This window comes from Lathyrus oleraceus, chromosome 5, assembly GCF_024323335.1.
Source record: "Lathyrus oleraceus cultivar Zhongwan6 chromosome 5, CAAS_Psat_ZW6_1.0, whole genome shotgun sequence".
Taxonomy (NCBI): domain Eukaryota; kingdom Viridiplantae; phylum Streptophyta; class Magnoliopsida; order Fabales; family Fabaceae; genus Lathyrus; species Lathyrus oleraceus.
Window position 1 is genome coordinate 37,379,420 of NC_066583.1, and position 19,042 is coordinate 37,398,461.

The 19,042-nt window shown below is 34.8% G+C and overlaps 1 protein-coding gene across 1 annotated transcript; it reads left to right on the forward strand.

Moving 5' to 3' along the window:
- The first annotated feature begins 1,486 nt into the window (after positions 1 to 1,486).
- On the forward strand, positions 1,487 to 2,307 carry LOC127078605 (uncharacterized). Its single transcript, XM_051019045.1, has 4 exons — positions 1,487 to 1,684; positions 1,781 to 1,804; positions 1,903 to 1,905; positions 2,110 to 2,307. The coding sequence occupies exons 1-4, from the start codon at positions 1,487 to 1,489 to the stop codon at positions 2,305 to 2,307; spliced, it is 423 nt and encodes a 140-aa protein (XP_050875002.1).
- The last annotated feature ends 16,735 nt before the right edge of the window (positions 2,308 to 19,042 follow it).

The window sequence follows — 19,042 nt, forward strand, 5'->3', positions numbered from 1 at the left end:
AGATTTTTGTCCATTGATCTATACAAATTTTAAAGAATTGCTTACAGATGAAGCAGATCCTAAGTGTCATAATGATCGTATTTGGAAATATATTAATGTATGAAAAGTAAAATTTCATATTTTTTAAATGATCAAATATTTATCTACAATTGATGACAAATATTGTTTTGTTTTTGCAGACGAAGTTCAACATTCCTGAGAGGAAAAAAAGCAGTATTTTCTCGAATAAATGATGCTTGGAGACGGCACAAATACTCTATCAAGAGAGATCATTTCCTAAAGTACTCTAGTATGAAGGAAAGATTAAAGAACCATCCAAAAAGTATATCTGAATATCATTTCAAGAAATTATTAGTGTATTGGAAAGATAATCATGTTCAGGTAAGTTATTTATTTTGCATTCAATATAGTAAGAAAACTGTTCAATTAAAATATTAGAATGGAAAAACAAAAGGGGTAAATCAAAGATGCACCATAGTTATACAATATCATAACATATTAATTTTCATCTTTTGGTTGGTTGGTTGCTCCATTATTTTCTTCTTTTTAAGAAAAATGATTTGAAAATCATATACTATCTATAATTAACATTGATGTGTTGATTAATATCTATGTGTGTGTATATACTTGTTGGATAAAGTTTTGCTTCATTTCAACTAATATGGAATAAGATGCATGGCTTTTTCTTATGTGCATAGTTTCGAACAGTATGAAACACAGTTAAATTTCTTTGCATATTTAACATATTTTCTAGTTAGACAATTTCTAATTATGTTTAGTAGTAAAGATAATATAGACATAATGAAACACAATTGCAGCCCCATATTAGCATAATTTCTGCTTAGACATTATTGTGCACATTTTCATACTATCTTTATTAAATACTTACTACTCAATGAACTAATTCAATTTCTTTGCATGTAACATTGATTCTACTCAGTGAACTATTTTATGTATTGTAGGATATTAGTAAAAAGAATGCAGGTAATAGGAGCAAGCAAAAGTTTATGCATCGTGTAGGACCAACAAATTTTGCTAGAATCCGTGCAAAATTGGTATGATATTTGTGTGTAATTATCAATAGAATAAATTGTTTTTTCAATCTCTTATTAAGTAGTATTTTTTTTAATATATGAATAATCATGTAGCGAGCAAAAAAGGATGGAGAAGAAGTCACTCAAGCTGAAATGTTTATTGAAACTCGAAAAAGTCGCAAGGGAAAACAAGTGGATGGGGAAACCCAATTTGCTATTGTAAGTTAAATTATAATATTCATTATAAATACACATGTGGTTTTAATTTTGTTCAAAACTAATAATTTAAAATATTAGGATAAACTTCAAGAATCTATTGAAAACTCAGTTGAAGCTGGAACACAAGCATTTCAATAATTGTTTGGAATTGAAAAGTCCGGTAGAGTGAGATGTTATGTAAGAACTGTCACACCATCATTGTTGAAAAAAATGAAGAAATTTCTTTAATGAAAATGCAATATGATGGTAAGATTTTTGACATGTCGCAAAAGATGGGAGCAATGGAGGCACTTTTGAAAAGCATGTATATGCAACAAAATCCACATTTAAGTGAAGAGGAAGTAGATGATAAGATGAGAGAAGCTTTGCACAATGATAATATTTCAACACCATGCTCATCGACATCAACATATGCTCCTACTCATCAAAAGGTACTATACTTGACATTAATAAAAATCAACATTTATTTTATTAAGTGTTGAGTTGTTATTTTATAGTTGTTTAATTTTTTAAATATGCGGTGTTAGTTTTATAAGTTACTCATTAAGTTAGTATATATTCATGCTAGCTAGGTTAAACATTGTGAACATATGTTACCATGCACATTTTCATTATGTTTTTTAAAAATTATCATTGTATGTTGGTTTAGATGGTAAGATTCATGTATAAATTTTATAGATTCGAGTTTGAATTCTAAGCGTGCAAACTTCGTTAGTGAGTAATATATAACTATCAATTGTTTGAATTGAATCATTATTGCATGGATGTTGAGTCATTTGAAGCCTTGCATATGCCGCTTTGATTATTCTAACTTTGTTTTTGAATAATATATAAAAGAAATTCTTCATATTTATAGGTTAGAAACAAAGATGATCCTCAAGATGAACAAGATGATGATCTTCAATATGATCAAGATGATGATGATCTTCAATATGATCAAGATGATGATGATCTTCAATATGATCAAGATGATAATGATCTTCAATATGATAATATTCAAGATGATGATTCTCATGAAACTCAACACAATGAATATGATAAAGACCGTCATTGATTTAAATATTGACGATTATGTTTTGTTTTATGGAGTTACATAAGCCAACTAGCTATAACTTATATTGCTTGGATTTATTTTGAAAATATTTGTATTTTTTGCATTTCAAAGAGTTGATTACACTTCATCTTATTAATACTTCAGATTTATATATGTTTTCAATTTATAAATGTGCTTCTTCTAATAATATTGAAAAATAATCTATTAGAATAATGTGAAGGTATATGATCACAAATTTATCACCATATAAATGAACAGAAAAATTCTATACTAATTATATCTTTCAAAGTCTAAAGTGCACAACAGGGAAATTCTATACTAATTATATCTTTCAAAGTCTAACGTTATATATAAATGTGATTTGTTTTTCAATCTATAGACAACGTTTTTTATGCGTTGTTTATCAAAAACCGTAGTATATTCCTTTGTTTTAGGCGCGGTTATGTGTGTTGTGTAAATGAAATTATAGATTAAGCTACGGTTTACATCTGTTGGTTATTATAACCGTTGCCTTTTCACATGTTTTGGGGACAGTTATTTTACGTTGCTACTTGAAAACCGCAGCTTAAAAGTTCACCTAAAACCGTGGACTTTGATATTTTAGGCGATGGTGTTCAGAAATCGTGGGTGGAAATCAAAAAACCGCGCTCTAATGGAATAAGCAACGGCTGTTTATTCCACGCTTGATAAACCATCCCCTAAAGCATTAAGCAACTGTTTTATACCTTTAAGGGGCGGTTTTTCGTTGTTGCCTAAACCCATTTTTGTTGTAGTGCTTGTAACATACAAAATATTATTCAAACTGTTTTTTATTCCTTAAGGAGACTAGGGTATAGTCGAATCCTTAATAAAACAAAGAAGGTTACTCTTTGTGAGTCCTTAAGGAGACTAGTGAAGGTAGAGAAAAACAAGAAAGGGGGGTTTGAGTTGTTTTCATAGATAATAAAAACTTTTGCAAACAAAACACACACGAAATCTTGTTCTAACAACTAGGGTATAGTCGGATCCTTGAGAAGACAAAGAAGGTTATTCTTTGTGATTATTATAATCTATTGATTATAGTGGATTAAGTCCTTGTGTATAAGGAAAAATCACCTTGGCGGGTGGACTGGAGTAACTTTGAGTTTCAAGCGAGCCAGGATAAAATTACTTGTGTTTTTATCTCCTTGTTATTAACTATTTAAGTGGTGTTCTTGTTTTGGAGAAAGCTTTTGTTTTGTAAAACCTAACTTAAACCCATATTTCTTGTGTTTTTCACCTTCAATTGGTATCAGAGCTCTGGTTCTGGTTGTGGTAAAAGATTTATCAAGATTTCGCCGTGTTCAGTATCGATCCAGTTTGTGTGAGAGACAATGGTCGTTGTTAACGTTGTCAACAACAAAGAGAGAGATCACTACAGTGAAAAACCACCAATCTTTTATGGTGATAAATTTGATTATTGGAAAGATGAATATAAAGTTTCTTTCTTGGTTATGATGTTAATCTCTGAGATCTTGTAGTCGATGGCTATGTTCACCCAGTTAATGTTGAAGGAAATAATATAGCAAGAAGTGTTATGACTAATCAATAGAAGAAAAATTTTAAAAATCATCATAAGGCCAGAACTATATTGCTAAATGTTATCTCTTATACTGAGTATGAGAAGATAACAAACAAAGATTCTGCCAAATCTATTTTCGACTCTTTGAGGATGACTCTTGAAGGGAATGCTAAAGTAAAGGAGACAAAGGCCTTGGCCTTAATCCAGAAGTATGAGGCATTCAAAATGGAAGATGATGAAACAATTGAGACTATGTTCTCAAGGTTTTAGATGCTTGTTGCAGGACTGAAAGTTCTGGACAAAGGATACTTTATAGCTGACCACGTCAAGAAGATTATTAGAAGTCTTCCTAAAAAAAGGAGACCTATGGTAACTGCTTTAAAGATGGCAAAGGATCTTAACAGTATAATTCTTGAAGCACTTGTAAGTTCTTTAAGAATCCACGAGATTGAGCTCGAGGAAGATGAACCTCATAAGTGAGGTAAATCTATTGCCTTAAAGTCTAAGCCTGAGAAGACAAAATCTTATCAAGTTGAGGAAGAATAATTTTTTTTTGATGAAGGCTTAGAAGATGATGATGAGTTGTCTCTGATTTCAAAGAGAGTCAATAGACTCTAGAAGCGCATGCATAACGGTCAAGGGAAATTCAGAGGAACCAAAACGACTGTTGGTTGTTTTGATTCTTCGTTTAGGCAAAATAAGCAAGGTTCTAGAAAAGATGTTATCTACTTTAAGTGCAAGGAGCCAGGCCACTACAAAAATGATTGTCCTAAGCTGAAAAATGGCATATGCCTAAGAAGAATGCTTCTAAAGGAAATAAAGGGTTGATGGCTACATAGGACGACTCTGAATCAGAAGAAGAAGATTTTGATGAGCAACAAGCCAATGTGGCATTGATGGCAACAACAGTTGTTCCAGAAGGTTCTGAAAACCCAAAAGACAAGGTGTTGTCAGAATCATAATCCAACTCTGATTATGAAGAGGTATTTTCTAACCTATCTTGGTCTGATCTTGAATCATATCTCTCCGAAATGCTCGAAAAGTACCAGAGTCTTTAGAGTAAATACAAGGACCTTAAACAAGTCCAAGTAGTTGCAACTGAAACTTGTAGTAAGCTTGAGAAAGATATTTCCTCTCTAAATGAAAAAGTATTTCTTTAGAAAGTAACAACTCTGCTTTGAAAAGCAAATTTCAAACCTAGAGGAGGAAATATTCTCAGAAGCTCCTAGTACTAATTGTGTCATTACATATGACAGAGAATTCTAGTACTTTCTAGCTAAAAGCATAAATATAAGCAAAATGGCTTCTCTGATCTATGGAGTTAGCAGAAATGGAAAGAAAAGCTTTGGTTGTACAAAAACTACAAAATCGGACGAAAGTCAGAAGGTAAAACCAAAACCTCTTTATGTCCATAACGTTAAAATCCACATGTAAAAAAAATTATTCGATTTTAATGTTAGAGACGAACATCAATTTTTTTTAACATATATGAATTATTGGAAAAAAAATACAAAGACAAAAATAAAAAATTTGCCAACTTTCAAAAATAATTTACATATTTAAATCATAATTTTTTTTTATGTAGATTATAATATTCGTGTCGCTCCACATCTCAAAGTCTATAAGAACGAAGTGATTAAAAAAATTGTAACAGTCTAACTATTCATAACAAAAGACACATAAATCACACATGTATGCCAAGCTGAACGTCAAGAATATATGAAACTTTATATCCTCTTTGACTGATTGGACCGACTCTTTGTTCATAGGATTTAGTGTAATTCAATTCAAACAATTGACAAGTCTTTTGCTTCAACACTACAACAAGCTACCTTGCTCACTCAAACTAACTTTATCTCATCTCTTTGGTTCAAATGCCACTTTTCTTTCTCTTTGGTTTAAACATCACTCCCCCGGTTTAAACACCGTTTCTTAGGTTTAAACACCATCTTTCCAGTTTACACACTGATCCTACGATTTAAACACCATTCTTCCCTATTTTATCGGTTTAAACACCACCCTTACTTCTTTTATTGGTTTAGACACCATCCATATCTTCTTTATCCGGTTTAAATACCATTTTACCAATTTCCCAGTTTAAACACCATTATCCTTCTCCTTTAGTTTAAACACCATTATCCTTCTCCTTTAGTTTAAACACCACTTATAATACCCTAATTTTCACCCCTAAGATCCCTTACCATTTATATCATTTGCATAACATCAAGGTCATCAAATACTTTTGTGTATATCCTTATGCTTTTCTAACCCCACAAAAATACAAAAAAAAATCACTTGATTTGCTTTGTTTGCAAGTTAGGGTTTTGGCATCAAGAAATTCAAGGGATGGATCAATCAAGGCTTAGTGTGATCATAAATATCTCAAGGTGACCAAGAGTCTCCCTCAATCAACAATCAAAGTTTGTACTCACCTCAATTCAAGTTCATCAAGACACAATTCATTTGGCACTCCAAATTAGGGTTTTTGGTCAAAGTCGGTTTAATGTTGACTCTTTGACCAAAGCATGATACTATGGCTTGAGGCATGATCCAAGGTCCTCAAATGTGTCCTTGTAACCCACTCATATAATTCAAATGGCTCAAGAAGTTAGGTTCATGAACAGATGAAAGTTTTGAACACAATTGATGAATAAGTCAATAGATGTCTAAAGTCAAAGTTGGACTTTTAAGATTTTTGGTCAACTTTGGACTTTTCAGGTAAATGATCATGAAAATATGATCAATGAAGTCATTTTATCAAGTTTAATCAAGAAAATCAAGATTACTTGCAAAAGGGGAAAATGGAGAATTTGAAATTTTTACTAAGTCCTTAAAAACCATGTCCAAGTATCAAAGTTTCCAAAGCCATAACTTGTGATCTAAACCACCATTTTATTTGCTCCAATGATCAAATTAAAGGTCTTGCTTCATACTTCAACTTTTTCACAGGTGATGAAACCCCAAAAAATGCATGGATGAGGAGATATGGGGCCATGAAATGGAGGATTCATTTGTTTCTGAAGTAATAAAACACTTAGTGAAATTTTCAGCATGCTGACCTAATCAAATGAACAACTTTATGCCAATTTTTATCCAATATCCAAATTGATTCAATCAAAATGATTAACATTAAAGTTTTAGATCATGATTCCATATTTCCAAAATGTCCAAAAGCAAAAATTTCACATGCTTGAGCTAAGAGAATCGAATTTGGGAAGATAGCATCATGAAATGGCTCATAGGTCAAGTTACAAGTCAAAGTTGCCTTGCAAACTCAAGAAAATATGCAAGATCTCCAAGTACATGTACTTCTTGCTTCTAAATCTCACTCTAATTATAAGATTACACACACTTTTGAGTCATTATCCAAGCAACTAAGCCATTACACATTGAATCATTCCATTTTTGGCATAAAGGTCACACTTCCACTTATGTAAAGTGACTTTAATCAAACAATTAGTACCATTGAGCTCCCAAATGGCTTTGGTTCAGATACACAATAACTCTAAACCTCAAGTTATCCCCTATGCATCAGAAAAAGCAAGGCAAAACACTCCATGCACTTCACATTTTTGCCATGCTTCAACCTAGGGTTTCGGTCTGGTTTTGTCCTTCGTGTGTCATCATCTTTGAGTGTTAGCTAAAACTTATTGTACCATTGTATTCCTTGCATTTTTTGAGAAACTTTGGTCTTTATTTCGTGAAAAATGGTTGAGAAATGAGAGAGATAAAATTGATGGAAGATCTGGAAAAAAATGAAAGAAGAAGAATGAGAGAGAGAGAGAGAGAGAGAGAGAAAGAAGCGTGAGGTTGATGATGATATTGAGGTGGCATTGAAAAATTCAAATGGAACGTGTTTAATAATATATACTAATGTTTGTATTTTAATTAACAGATGTATCACCATCCCAGTGGTAGAAGCACGAGCCTCAAGTCACTTGTAACCAAAAAGTGTGGGGTTCGAATCCCCCTTGCCCGAGCCCTTTTATTTTTTTTTATTTTTCACCAAGTGCATGGGACCCCAAGGGTGTGAGTTCGAACCTGGCCAATGCAATGTGTGTATTTTCTTATTACTTGTTAATTTTCACTTTTCTTCACAACTTTAAAAAACCCATAACTTTATGACCCATTAACATTTTTGACTCATTCTTTTTGCCATGTGTTCATGAGAATGTCTATTTTATGATGATACAAAAAATCCCAAAAATATTATTTATTTCACCACTTTTTGTTTGATGGAAAACATGTACTTTTAAGTGTTTTTTAAGGCTGCTAATTGATTCCTTTGGTTTATTTCTTGGTTGTTCTTGATGTTGAAAGCTTGCATGATCATAGCACACTCTGTTAAGTGTTGGTTATTATCCTTAACATGTTTAAATTGATTCACCTTGAAAACATGTTTGAATGAATGGCTAGGAGTTAATTATGGTTTCCACTTGATTGTTTCTTATTCATGTCATGATTAGGGTTTAGGCCTAAACTTGTCCCTAACATGTTCTTGCCTCTTGTTTGACTTATATGCATAATGATCCACTTAGGGTTTTACTTTGTCCATACCATGTTCATATGATCCATGTTTTGAATATTTTCCTTTTGTCATAACTTTACTTGATAACTACATATCATGGTTATGATACTTGTCTTGTGACACTCCACTTGTACTTTATCTCAATTTGTGATGTTGTGCCCATAAAGGGCGGTCCAGGCAAAAGTTAGAGACATAAACAAAAAATGATTATCCTAGTAGATTGACACCCACAATGGGAAATCTAGGCAAAAGTTAGGGATTATGGCAAAGAATTGCATCAGGCCAGACTTGATCAACTTAAAGCGACCTCGCCCATCAATGTTTTCTCAATCAAACACACTGGATTTCAAAGTTAATAGGGAGAATAGTGGCCATTTCATTTTAATTTAGCATTTTCTTGTATTTACCATTTTTCATCTTTGTAAATGATCTATGGAGTCTTGCCATTTACGGACTACCATTCCTTCAATAAAATTCGAGACTTTATCCATTTGTTTGCAACTCTTATTTTACTTCCTTCTTGCAAAATGATTTTTTTTTACTTTTGATGGAAAAAAAATTCTTGAAACAAAAAATTTAAAAAATATTTTGTTCTTGCTTTTAAGAAGTGTGCGTGTGTTTCTTTTAATTTATGATCATAAGAAGGAATGTCAACAGTAATCCTGTAAAAGGTTGGATCATGATGTGCATATCTCGATGCTTTCTTAAAATAATTCTTTATTATCCCCAATGGAATTGCAACAGGGGATGGTTCTTGCTTCTTTAGGAGACCTTCCCTCCATTTGGCATCATTATGTTAGTATCTTCAGAGAAGACTGAGCTTAAAGGCAAAATTTACTCCATTAACGACTTATTGCTTCATCTCCAGTGAGGTTTCCATCCTGTTGAGATTAGTCGAGTGTTCATTTATACTGAGATGTTTATTTCATCTCCAGTTCATCTTCTATTTCCTATTTTATCAGCATAAACATAACACATATTCTCACATGCATATACATCATGCAAAATTAAATTCATAATTCATATTCTGATTGCATCCCCTATGTTTCTTTACTTAACTTGGCTGCACTTATCCCCCAAGTGATATATATTTCCTCTCTTCAGTAGAGTCATCGACCTTAAGTAGAAAGTGTATACCCTTTCTAAATCCCCACGGAGTTTATTCCTCGTGGAAGATTTTGTTTTAGCTCTCATTTTCATAGTTGGATAGGATAAATCTCAGTTTGAGATCATTCCTCACTGAGAAGAGTCTTGTTTGACTATCTCTCTCCAGTTTATTCTTGGATTGAACCTGATCTCTGACAGATCTAATATTGAATCTCTCTAGGCTGTAAAAACCTAGATTGGTGGTACATTTATTTTTTACCTCCAAATACTTCGATCCCCCGTGAAAAACTTGTTTATGGTTCCCCATCAAAGACGAACTTTTTTCCCCAGCAGTGTTCTTGTAACACACGCTTTGAAATCCCTACCTAACAATAAATGGCAGTCTCTTTATTTGAGAAGCTTGTTTTGTTCCCTGATTTTGTTTCGAATGACAAATGACAGTCTCTTTTCCGAGAAGTTTGTATCTTCCCAGTGAAGTTAGCACACATATCAACTTCGTTATTCTTCCATCAAATGGTTATCTCTTCAAAAAATTCTCGTTAGAGAATTTTGTTTTGAAGTTTATTACTCTACAACAAGTGGCGGTTTCTTTATTTGAGAAACTTGTTTTGTTTTGGATGACAAATGACAGTCTCTTTTTCGAGAAGTTTGTCTACCATCAGTATGGTCTTTCATTAAATGGCTATCTCTTCGGAAAATTTTGTCATAGAAGATTGTGGAAGACAATTACGCATTTCCCCATTGAGGTTATCAACATATGCTTATCTCTCTTGAAAATTCTCGTCAGAGAAGTTTGTTAGAGTTCATTTTCCCTTTTCAAGAGGAAGTCTTGATTAAAGAAGAAACCGAGACTCGTTCATGGCATACAACCCGAATCGTTTGTTGAAGTTTACTTACCCTTTTCAAGTAGAAGACTTGATTAAAGAAGAAATTGAAACCCATTTGTGACATACAACCTGAATCGTGTGGAAATTTATTCGACAACAAGTGGCGGTCTCTTTATTTGAGAAGCTTGTTTCATTTTGAATGACAAATGGAAGTCTTTTCCAAGAAGTTTGTTTATCCCCAGTGAGGTCTTTTCACCAAATGATTATCTCTCCGGAAAATTCCCGTAAAAGAAGTTTGTTAGAGCTCTTTTACCATTTTCAATGGGAATACTTGATTAAAGAAGAGACAGAGACTCGTTTGCGGCATACAACCTGAATAGTTTGTTGAAGTTTATTTACCCTTTTCAAGTGGAATACTTGATTAAATAAGAAATGGAAACCCATTTGTGGCATACAATCTGAATCATGGTTGAAGTTTATTATTCGACGACAAGTGGCTGTCTCTTATTTAAGAAGCTTGTTTCATTCTGAATGAAAAATGGCAGTCTCTTCTCTGAGAAGTTTGTCCATTCCCCAATTGAAGTTTATCAACATATTAATTACTCTTCCGTCAAATGGCTATCTCTCCGGAAAAATATCGTCATAGAAGTTTGTCAAAAATTATCACTTTTGCTTTTCTCCTTATTTGAGATAATTTGTTACGAGATTTTTTTATCTTCCCCAGAGTGAAGTTAACTATGGATAATGGCAATTTCCCCAGTAATTCTGTTATCAAAAATCATCCTCTCATCAAATGGCTATCTCTCCGGAAAATTCTCGCTAGAGAAGTTTGACGAGATTCCTTTCAGATGATGCTATTTTCTCTTTACTTGAGAAATTTGTTTTGAAGATCCCCGGTGGAGTCGTTGGTTCACATATCCCATTTAGTGACCACCCTTTTCCCAAATGAAAGCTTATTAAAGAAGAAATTGGATCCCTTTTCCAATATTGGAAGTTGGTTGTCATTCAATTATCAGAACTTATGCTCTCGTCACCCGGTGGAGTGTTAATTTTACCCCCAGTAATTTAAACATTTCCCCAGTTTTTTAGCCTTTGGTGTTATTCCCCAAGGTTAGTCCCTCTTCTCTCTGCTTGGTTTCTCCAGCAGTAGTGTGTCTCCTGTGGCATCATTACCCATGAAATTCAGATTCTTGCATTCATATCATACCGTAAGCATCATTGTGGTATCTTAGGGTAAAAAAGTATGCATTTTAATATTTAAGTCTCTCCAATCTCGTCGAGACGAAGATTTCAACCTTCATATCTCCGGATGGAGGAATCTTAAATAGGGGCAGCTGTAATACCCTAATTTTCACCCCTAATATACCTTACCATTTGTATCCTTTTTCATAACATCAAGGTCATCAAACACTTTTGTGTATATCCTTATGCTTTGCTAACCCCACAAAAATACAAAAATATATATGTTTTACTTTGCTTTGTTTGCAAGTTAGGGTTTTGGCATCAAGAAGTTCAAGGGATGTATCAATCAAGGATTAGTGTGATCATAAATATATAAAGGTGATCAATAGTCTCCCTCAATCAACAATCAAAGTTTGTACTCACCTCAATTCAAGTTCATCAGCAAACAATTCATTTGGCACTCCAAATTAGGGTTTGGGGTCAAAGTCAGCTTAATGTTGACTCTTTGACCAAAGCATGATACTATGGCTTGAGGCATGATCCAAGGTCCTCAAATGTATCCTTGTAACCCACTCATATAATTCAAATGGCTCAAGAAGTTAGGTTCATGAACAGATGAAAGTTTTGAACACAATTGATGAATAAGTCAATAGATGTCTAAAGTCAAAGTTGGACTTTTAAGATTTTTGGTCAACTATGGACTTTTCAGGTCAAGGATCATGAAAATATGATCAATGAATTCATTTGATCAAGTTTAATCAAGAAAATCAAGATTACTTGCAAAAAGGGCAAAGATGGAGAATTTGAAATTTTTACCAAGTCCCTAAAAACCATGTCCAAGTACCCAACTTTCCAAGGCCATAACTTGTGATCTAAGCCGCCATTTTTTTTGATCCAATGATCAAATTAAAGGTCTTGCTTCATAATTCAACTTTTTCCTAGGTGATGAAACCACAAAAAATGTATGGATGAAGAGATATGGGGCCATGAAATGGAGGATTCATTTGTTTCTCAAGTAATAAAACACAGTGAAATTTTTAGCATGCTGACCTAATCAAATGACCAACTGTATGTCAATTTTTTACCAAGATCCTAATTAATTCAAGAAAAATTCTCAACATGAAAGTTGTAGATCATGATTCTATATTTCCAAAACGACCAAGAGAAAGAATTTCCCATGCTTGAGCTAAGAGAATTGAATTTGGGAAGATAGCATCATGAAGTGGTTCATAAGTCAAGTTACAAGCCAAAGTTGCCTTGCAAACTCAAGAAAATTTGTAGTATCTCCAAGTACATGTCCTTCTTACTTCCAAATCTCACTCTAATTATAAGATTACACACACTTTTGAGCCATTATCCAAGCAACTAAGCCATTACACATTAAATCATTCCATTTTTGGCATAAAGGTCACACTTCCACTTATGTAAAGTGACTTCAAATCCAACAATTAGTACCATCTAGCTCCCAAATGGATTTGGTTCAGATATACACCAACTCTAAACCTCAAGTCATCCCATATGCTTCAGAAAAATCAAGGCAAAACACTTCATGCACTTCACACTTTTGTCATGCTTCACACTTGGTATTTTGTGCAAAACCCAACCAACCAAGCAAGCCAGAAAAGTACATGATTATTTTATGATATGTGAGGCTTCTAAGACCCTCAAGGATCACTATAAATATAGGGCAAGGCTTCAGCTATCCACACACCAAGCTTTCCAAGGAAAACTTCATTCTTGAGAGCTTTTCAACCTTAACCTTCATTCTCTCATTTGGCTCGTGCATTTTGCAAACTAAGGGTTCCAATCATCTTCTGGGAACTCATAAGAATTAGGAGAAGCATAAAACAGTAGCTGGAAGTAGTGTTGAAGAGGAATTGGACCTTGCTCCAATAGGTATATTCTAGATTTTGAAACTCAATATACATGCATCATTTTCATTTGATTTCTGAAGCAAACATGTAGCATTTATTGTGTTAAGATTGAGGATTAGCTTACATGTCATTTATCTTACTATTTATGTGAATTTATGTTGCATAAAACCTATGGTTTCAGGTCTGGTTTTGGCCTTCATGTGTCCTTATCTTTGAGTGTTAGCTGAAACTTATCGTACCATTGTATTCCTTGCATTTTTATGAGCAACTTTGGTTTTTATTTCGTGAGCCATGTTTGAGAAATGAGAGAGATGGAGTTGAAGGAAGATCTGGAAAAAAATGAAAGAAGAAGAATGAGAGAGAGAGAAAAGCGCGAGGTTGATGATGATTGATCGCGACCAGACGTGTTTGTCGGATGATGACTGCAAGTGCACAACCTATAGTGTAGTTTTGAAAGATTATCGAATCCACAAAGACTAATAGTCAAACTAATGTCATCTATTGTTGCAGTGCAAAGCTAAGGATAAAGGGTATAAGGTAATGAACGGGAATAAAAATACTAATTTCTAACGGTTTAAACGTTATGATAAAAACAAGTCTAAAATATGGATTCTACGTTCCTAAGGGCTTAGGTCGCGTCTCACACTCTCGAGCTATTGATAAAGATCACACCTCCTAACCACAGGATTTTACTCTCGCTCGCCCGTTCTAATTAGAAAGCGGATTTTGAAAGTAAATGAGATCCTAAACGATGTCTAAAGCGCTCTCGCTGTTTTTAGGATCGATGCATAGTTTCCACTATCTGGTTCCTTCCTCACACTCTCGCGCTATCAGACTAAACCTTGATTTGTTCCACACTCTCGTGCCAAAAAGATAAAAACATATAATTGGAAACTAAAGCCAGAACATGATTAAATCATATATTCGTGCCTATTATTTCTACCGAGTCCCGTCGGTAACGACGGTCCTCATACGTCGGGCTCAAGGTAATTTAGCAAGGCATGGTATTAATTGAGTGAGACATGATTAAGGCATTTAAAACTAAGAACAACATGGCATGCAAGTAATAAAAATAGTAAAACATACAAATATTAAAAGCGGTAAAAAGAAAACCTGAAATTAAAGAAAACGGGAACTTGAATTGAATTGAAAATGCAGGCAGGCTTGTTCTTGATCCAAGAGTACAATGAAATAAAGAAAAACAAGTGTGACAATCTCTCGATGTGAGTTATTGTCACTTTTACAAGTAAATTTATGCTTAATACTAAAATGCGATTCGGAAGAGCTTCTGCACAACTTGGATATCTTGAAACACCTCTCATAGTCCTATTTATTGAGGTTTTGCGTCCTTCTAACTTCGTTTGATTATGCAAGGAAAGTGGAGGGAAAATAGGTAGAGGAAAAACGGTCCAGAACTGCCCACTAGTGAAGTTCTGTTACTGCGTGATAATAGAAAACGCCATTAGGGGAATGGCAAACTCCATTTATTCCATACTTAAGTGACGTGGCTGGTAATGGGGATGGCGATCTCCATCTAGAAGGTGGCGAACGTCATCTACTCAGAATGGTCAAAACCAACTCTTTTGCTCCTTTTTTGCTGCTTTTTTGCTCCTTTTTCGCGAGGCTTCCAAATCTCCAATGAAATCGGATAGCAATTGCAAAACAAATAAAACTGAAGTAAAATGCGATAAAATGCATAAACATAGACAGATAACATGTGAAATGAGCCTAAAAACACGATACGATTTCTCGTTATCAAATTCCCTAACACTTAGATTGTTGCTTGTCCTCAATCAATCACCCAATGCACATGATAAACAGTTAAGTACAATGTCTGAAACATAGGCACGACGATACTCTAAATAGTATGAGACTGCTAGGCTAATTCTAGATAAATAGGTACTAAATACCAATAACAAGGATGTCGTAGTGAGACACATCCGCATTTCACGGACAAAAACTCCCCCTCTGCAAAACCATTCGAATCATGCCATTATAACTTAACCTATATTCTTTGTTCTTTTTCAACCTCTTTTTCATTCTAGTGCAATCACATTAAGCTCGTTATCCATACACATTCAAGGCAGGTGAACCTGTTAGTGACTATGATCTCGTTTTCAACTTTTTCGCACTTACCTAGAAAGTTTTGCTTAAGTATCAACTGAATTTTTAAGAGTTCGTACCGTTGGGCTAAATGATCGGGTGAGGATCACCTAACTTAGAAGGGAAAAATCTTATCACAGATTTTATTCATTATATGTATTTTTTTTGCTTGAGATCATACACTTATTTGCATCGTCTTCCTTACTCTTGTGTGTTTTAGGATGGTGTTGACTGGTAGTATAACCTACTCAAGGGGATACTTAAAGAAACTTGGAATTAAGGTCTTGGCATAATGGTTATTCAAATCAATGTCGCATACTTAGGGAATTTAGGATGTTAGGACGGTACCGATATTATCGACACTTTCCCAAGTCTATCTAACAAAGCCTTAAAATGAGAAACAGACTATACGAAAGATGTGTCATGCCATTGAATCAGAACAATTTTTTTTAGCATTGGGGGTCAAATATAAGGGAATTTTCAAACAAAAGAAAAATATCACGCAATAGGACTCGACAACACATGTATGACTCAACTAAAAGATAAAAATAACTAAGTAGGAAACTAATGAAAATAAAACAGTAAATAATAGAAAAGCGGTAAAGCTCCTCCCCCATACTTGAACCAAACATTATCATTAATGTTTCAGTGCAAGGCAGAGAAAGGAGTAGTGCAACCTAGTAGGGGGCTCAATGATGTTGTTCGCGGCGTCTGTGTCACGCAAAACCTCTTCTACCGAATGCAGGATTGGGAACATGCTGCATGTACTCCCTCATACATGCCACCTCCAAGTGCACTCTGGTCATCTGCTCGATGAGGTCACCCATTTGGAGCTTGGTCCGCTCAACAAAGTCAAGATGAGTCTCTCTGATTTGATCAATGGTGACCCTTATCTCCTCCTGTTGCCTCTGAATATGCCTAAGTAGCACATCACAATCCGCATTGGCATCATTTTGATGTCTAAGCTCACTTAGGACGTCATCAAGAGTTGTCCTCATGGCGGTGTAGTCATACTCCTAGCGAGGATGATATCCGGATGAGGTACTTGCAACAGATTTAGAGAAAGCATGTGTGGTGTGTGCATGGGTGCCAGTATGGGGAGCATCTTGCTCCATATGATCGGGCTCAGGGGCGATAAGATCAAAAGTCCAATTAGCGCTCATTCGCACGTTGATATGTGCGGTGCAAGGTAAAATAACTCTCTTAACCTCTCGATTACTAATCATCAGGAAATATTTTCCGTCAGGTTTGTTCTTGATAAGGCGCATGCTACGATAATAGTCAAGGTCGGCAAAAGGAGTCTCCAACAGCTCAAGTGTAGCCAACTCCGTGCTTAAGTTTAAAGCAAGGGTTATGGATGTAATCAGCCCTCCAACACAAATAGGACACCCGGTCCGAACACTGGTTGACTGGAAGTGTGCTAGTAAGAATGGTGTCAGGTTAACTTTTGTTTTAGACAAGACACAATAAATAAGAAAAAGGTCTCTAGAATTTACGTTTCCGGTATTCTCTCGACAAAAAATAGTGATGGCTAAAATATGGTGCAAATACCGAATGGTCAAGTTTTGAATATCGGTAGCTTTAAGGATTTCCCAGTCAGTGGTGGTTTTTCCCGTTAGTGGCTTCCAAAAGTCGAGAGCGTTGGATTCCCATTCACTCTCTAAAGGGTGTTGGCATGCAAACTTGTCTCCATGAGGAAATGAAAATAGATCGGCCAGTTGGTCTTGGCTAATAGCGTAATTTCTATTGAACGTCCTAAATTTTGCGGTGCTAATGGTACGGGATCCTCCTATAGGGGTGGTGTACCGAAAAGAGCTTAAGAACTCGTAGGTAAGTCAAATATATGTAAAACTAGTTAAAGTAAGAAAGTGAGACATGCCTAAGTTATTAAGCATCCAATGGACACTGTTAGATAAACCCAAATCACGAAGAGAGGCATCATCGGGGTACTGTGTTGCTAAGATGTCCCTCTTCAAGAGTTTGTGGTATTTGCTCCTCTGATTCTCTACATTGATTCCCTCGGCGAATGCAATTCCTATATAGTTCATCTCTCTTCTTGGTATAACTTCTCTATGAGGCATTTTGAATGAAGGAAAAAGGAATAGATCGAAAAGGTTATGGTGGTTTGAGAAGAGAATAGTGAATGGAAAGGATTGTGAAGTTAGAAAGTGGGTGGTTGTGAATTTATAATGATTGGGAAGAAATGGAATGGTTGAGAGTTGAATGATTTGAGTTAATAATGTTTAGAGTAGGAAGTTCAAGGGATTTGAATGAAGGGTTTTAAAAAACGCGCATGAGGGAGAAGAAAAGAGAGGAAAACTTTATGGTTTCCTGATATGGCGATCGCCATTAGGCATATGGCGAACGCCATCTGCCAAAATTGTTGGGCCTTTTAAATTCGAAGCTAATGGTGAACGCCATTAGCATAATGGCGAACACCATTAACCTAAAATTCACAATTTCTCTTTTTCTAAATATTACAGCAGGTAAGTCCGATTAAGACTATAAAACAATTAATTAAAATTAATAACTATAATTAAGAAGCATGAAATTTGCAAGAATGAACATAATAAGTGATTAAATAAAATAGTTGATTGAAATGGAAAGTACATTAATTAAAGGTAGGAGTAACACATGTTCACGTCGATATATTGACTATAAAGTAAACACAAATTGAAAATTAACAACAAAGGGAAAAATACCGATGAAAATTAAAATACTAAACTAGAAAATACGGAAACTTTAACACAATTGATCGATACTAGCTATCACTTTGGTCCAAGAAAGCGTTGTAAGGAATGAACTTGCTGGAAAACATGATCGAACTGCTCATTAACAACATCCATAAATCTGAGGAGATCCACTCGAAGAGAGTTGACTTCTCCTTTGATGAAATCAACTTCAGATTGCAGAGCATGTATAGAAGTTGTCCTATAAGCCCACAGAGCTTCATGAAGTTTTGCAGACCAATATTTCCTAGAGGTTGCAACGATTTTCTCCTAAATTTGTTTTATTTATCTATTGGAAACTTCAACTTACCCACTTTTTGAGGGGGATATAGCATTGCTACCCGGTGTCAGACTCCCTATTTCAACAAAAATCTTTCGAAGATTTTGGAAATGAAGTGAGATCCTCCGTCGCTAATCACAAGTCTTGGTACAGTGAATTTAGGGAAGATTTGATTCTTGAAAAGTTTAATCACTACTTGTTTATCATTAGTGGGAGAGGTTACTGCCTCGATCCATTTTGATACGTAATCAACTGCAACGAGTATGTATTTATTACCAAAAGAAGATGGGAAGTGACCCATGAAATCTATACCCCAGACATCAAAGACTTCTAATTCTAAGATACCTTTTAGTGGCATCTCATCGCGTCTAGAGATATTGCCAGTGTATTGGCACCAGTCGCAATTTTTAATCGGGATGTGGACATCTTTCCATAGATTAGGCCAAAAGAGGCCAGATTGTAATATCTTCGCACAAGTCTACGAGGTGCTTGCTTTACCTCCATAGGATGCAGAGTGGCAGTGAGATATGATATCATTTACTTCTGATTCAGGGACACATCGACA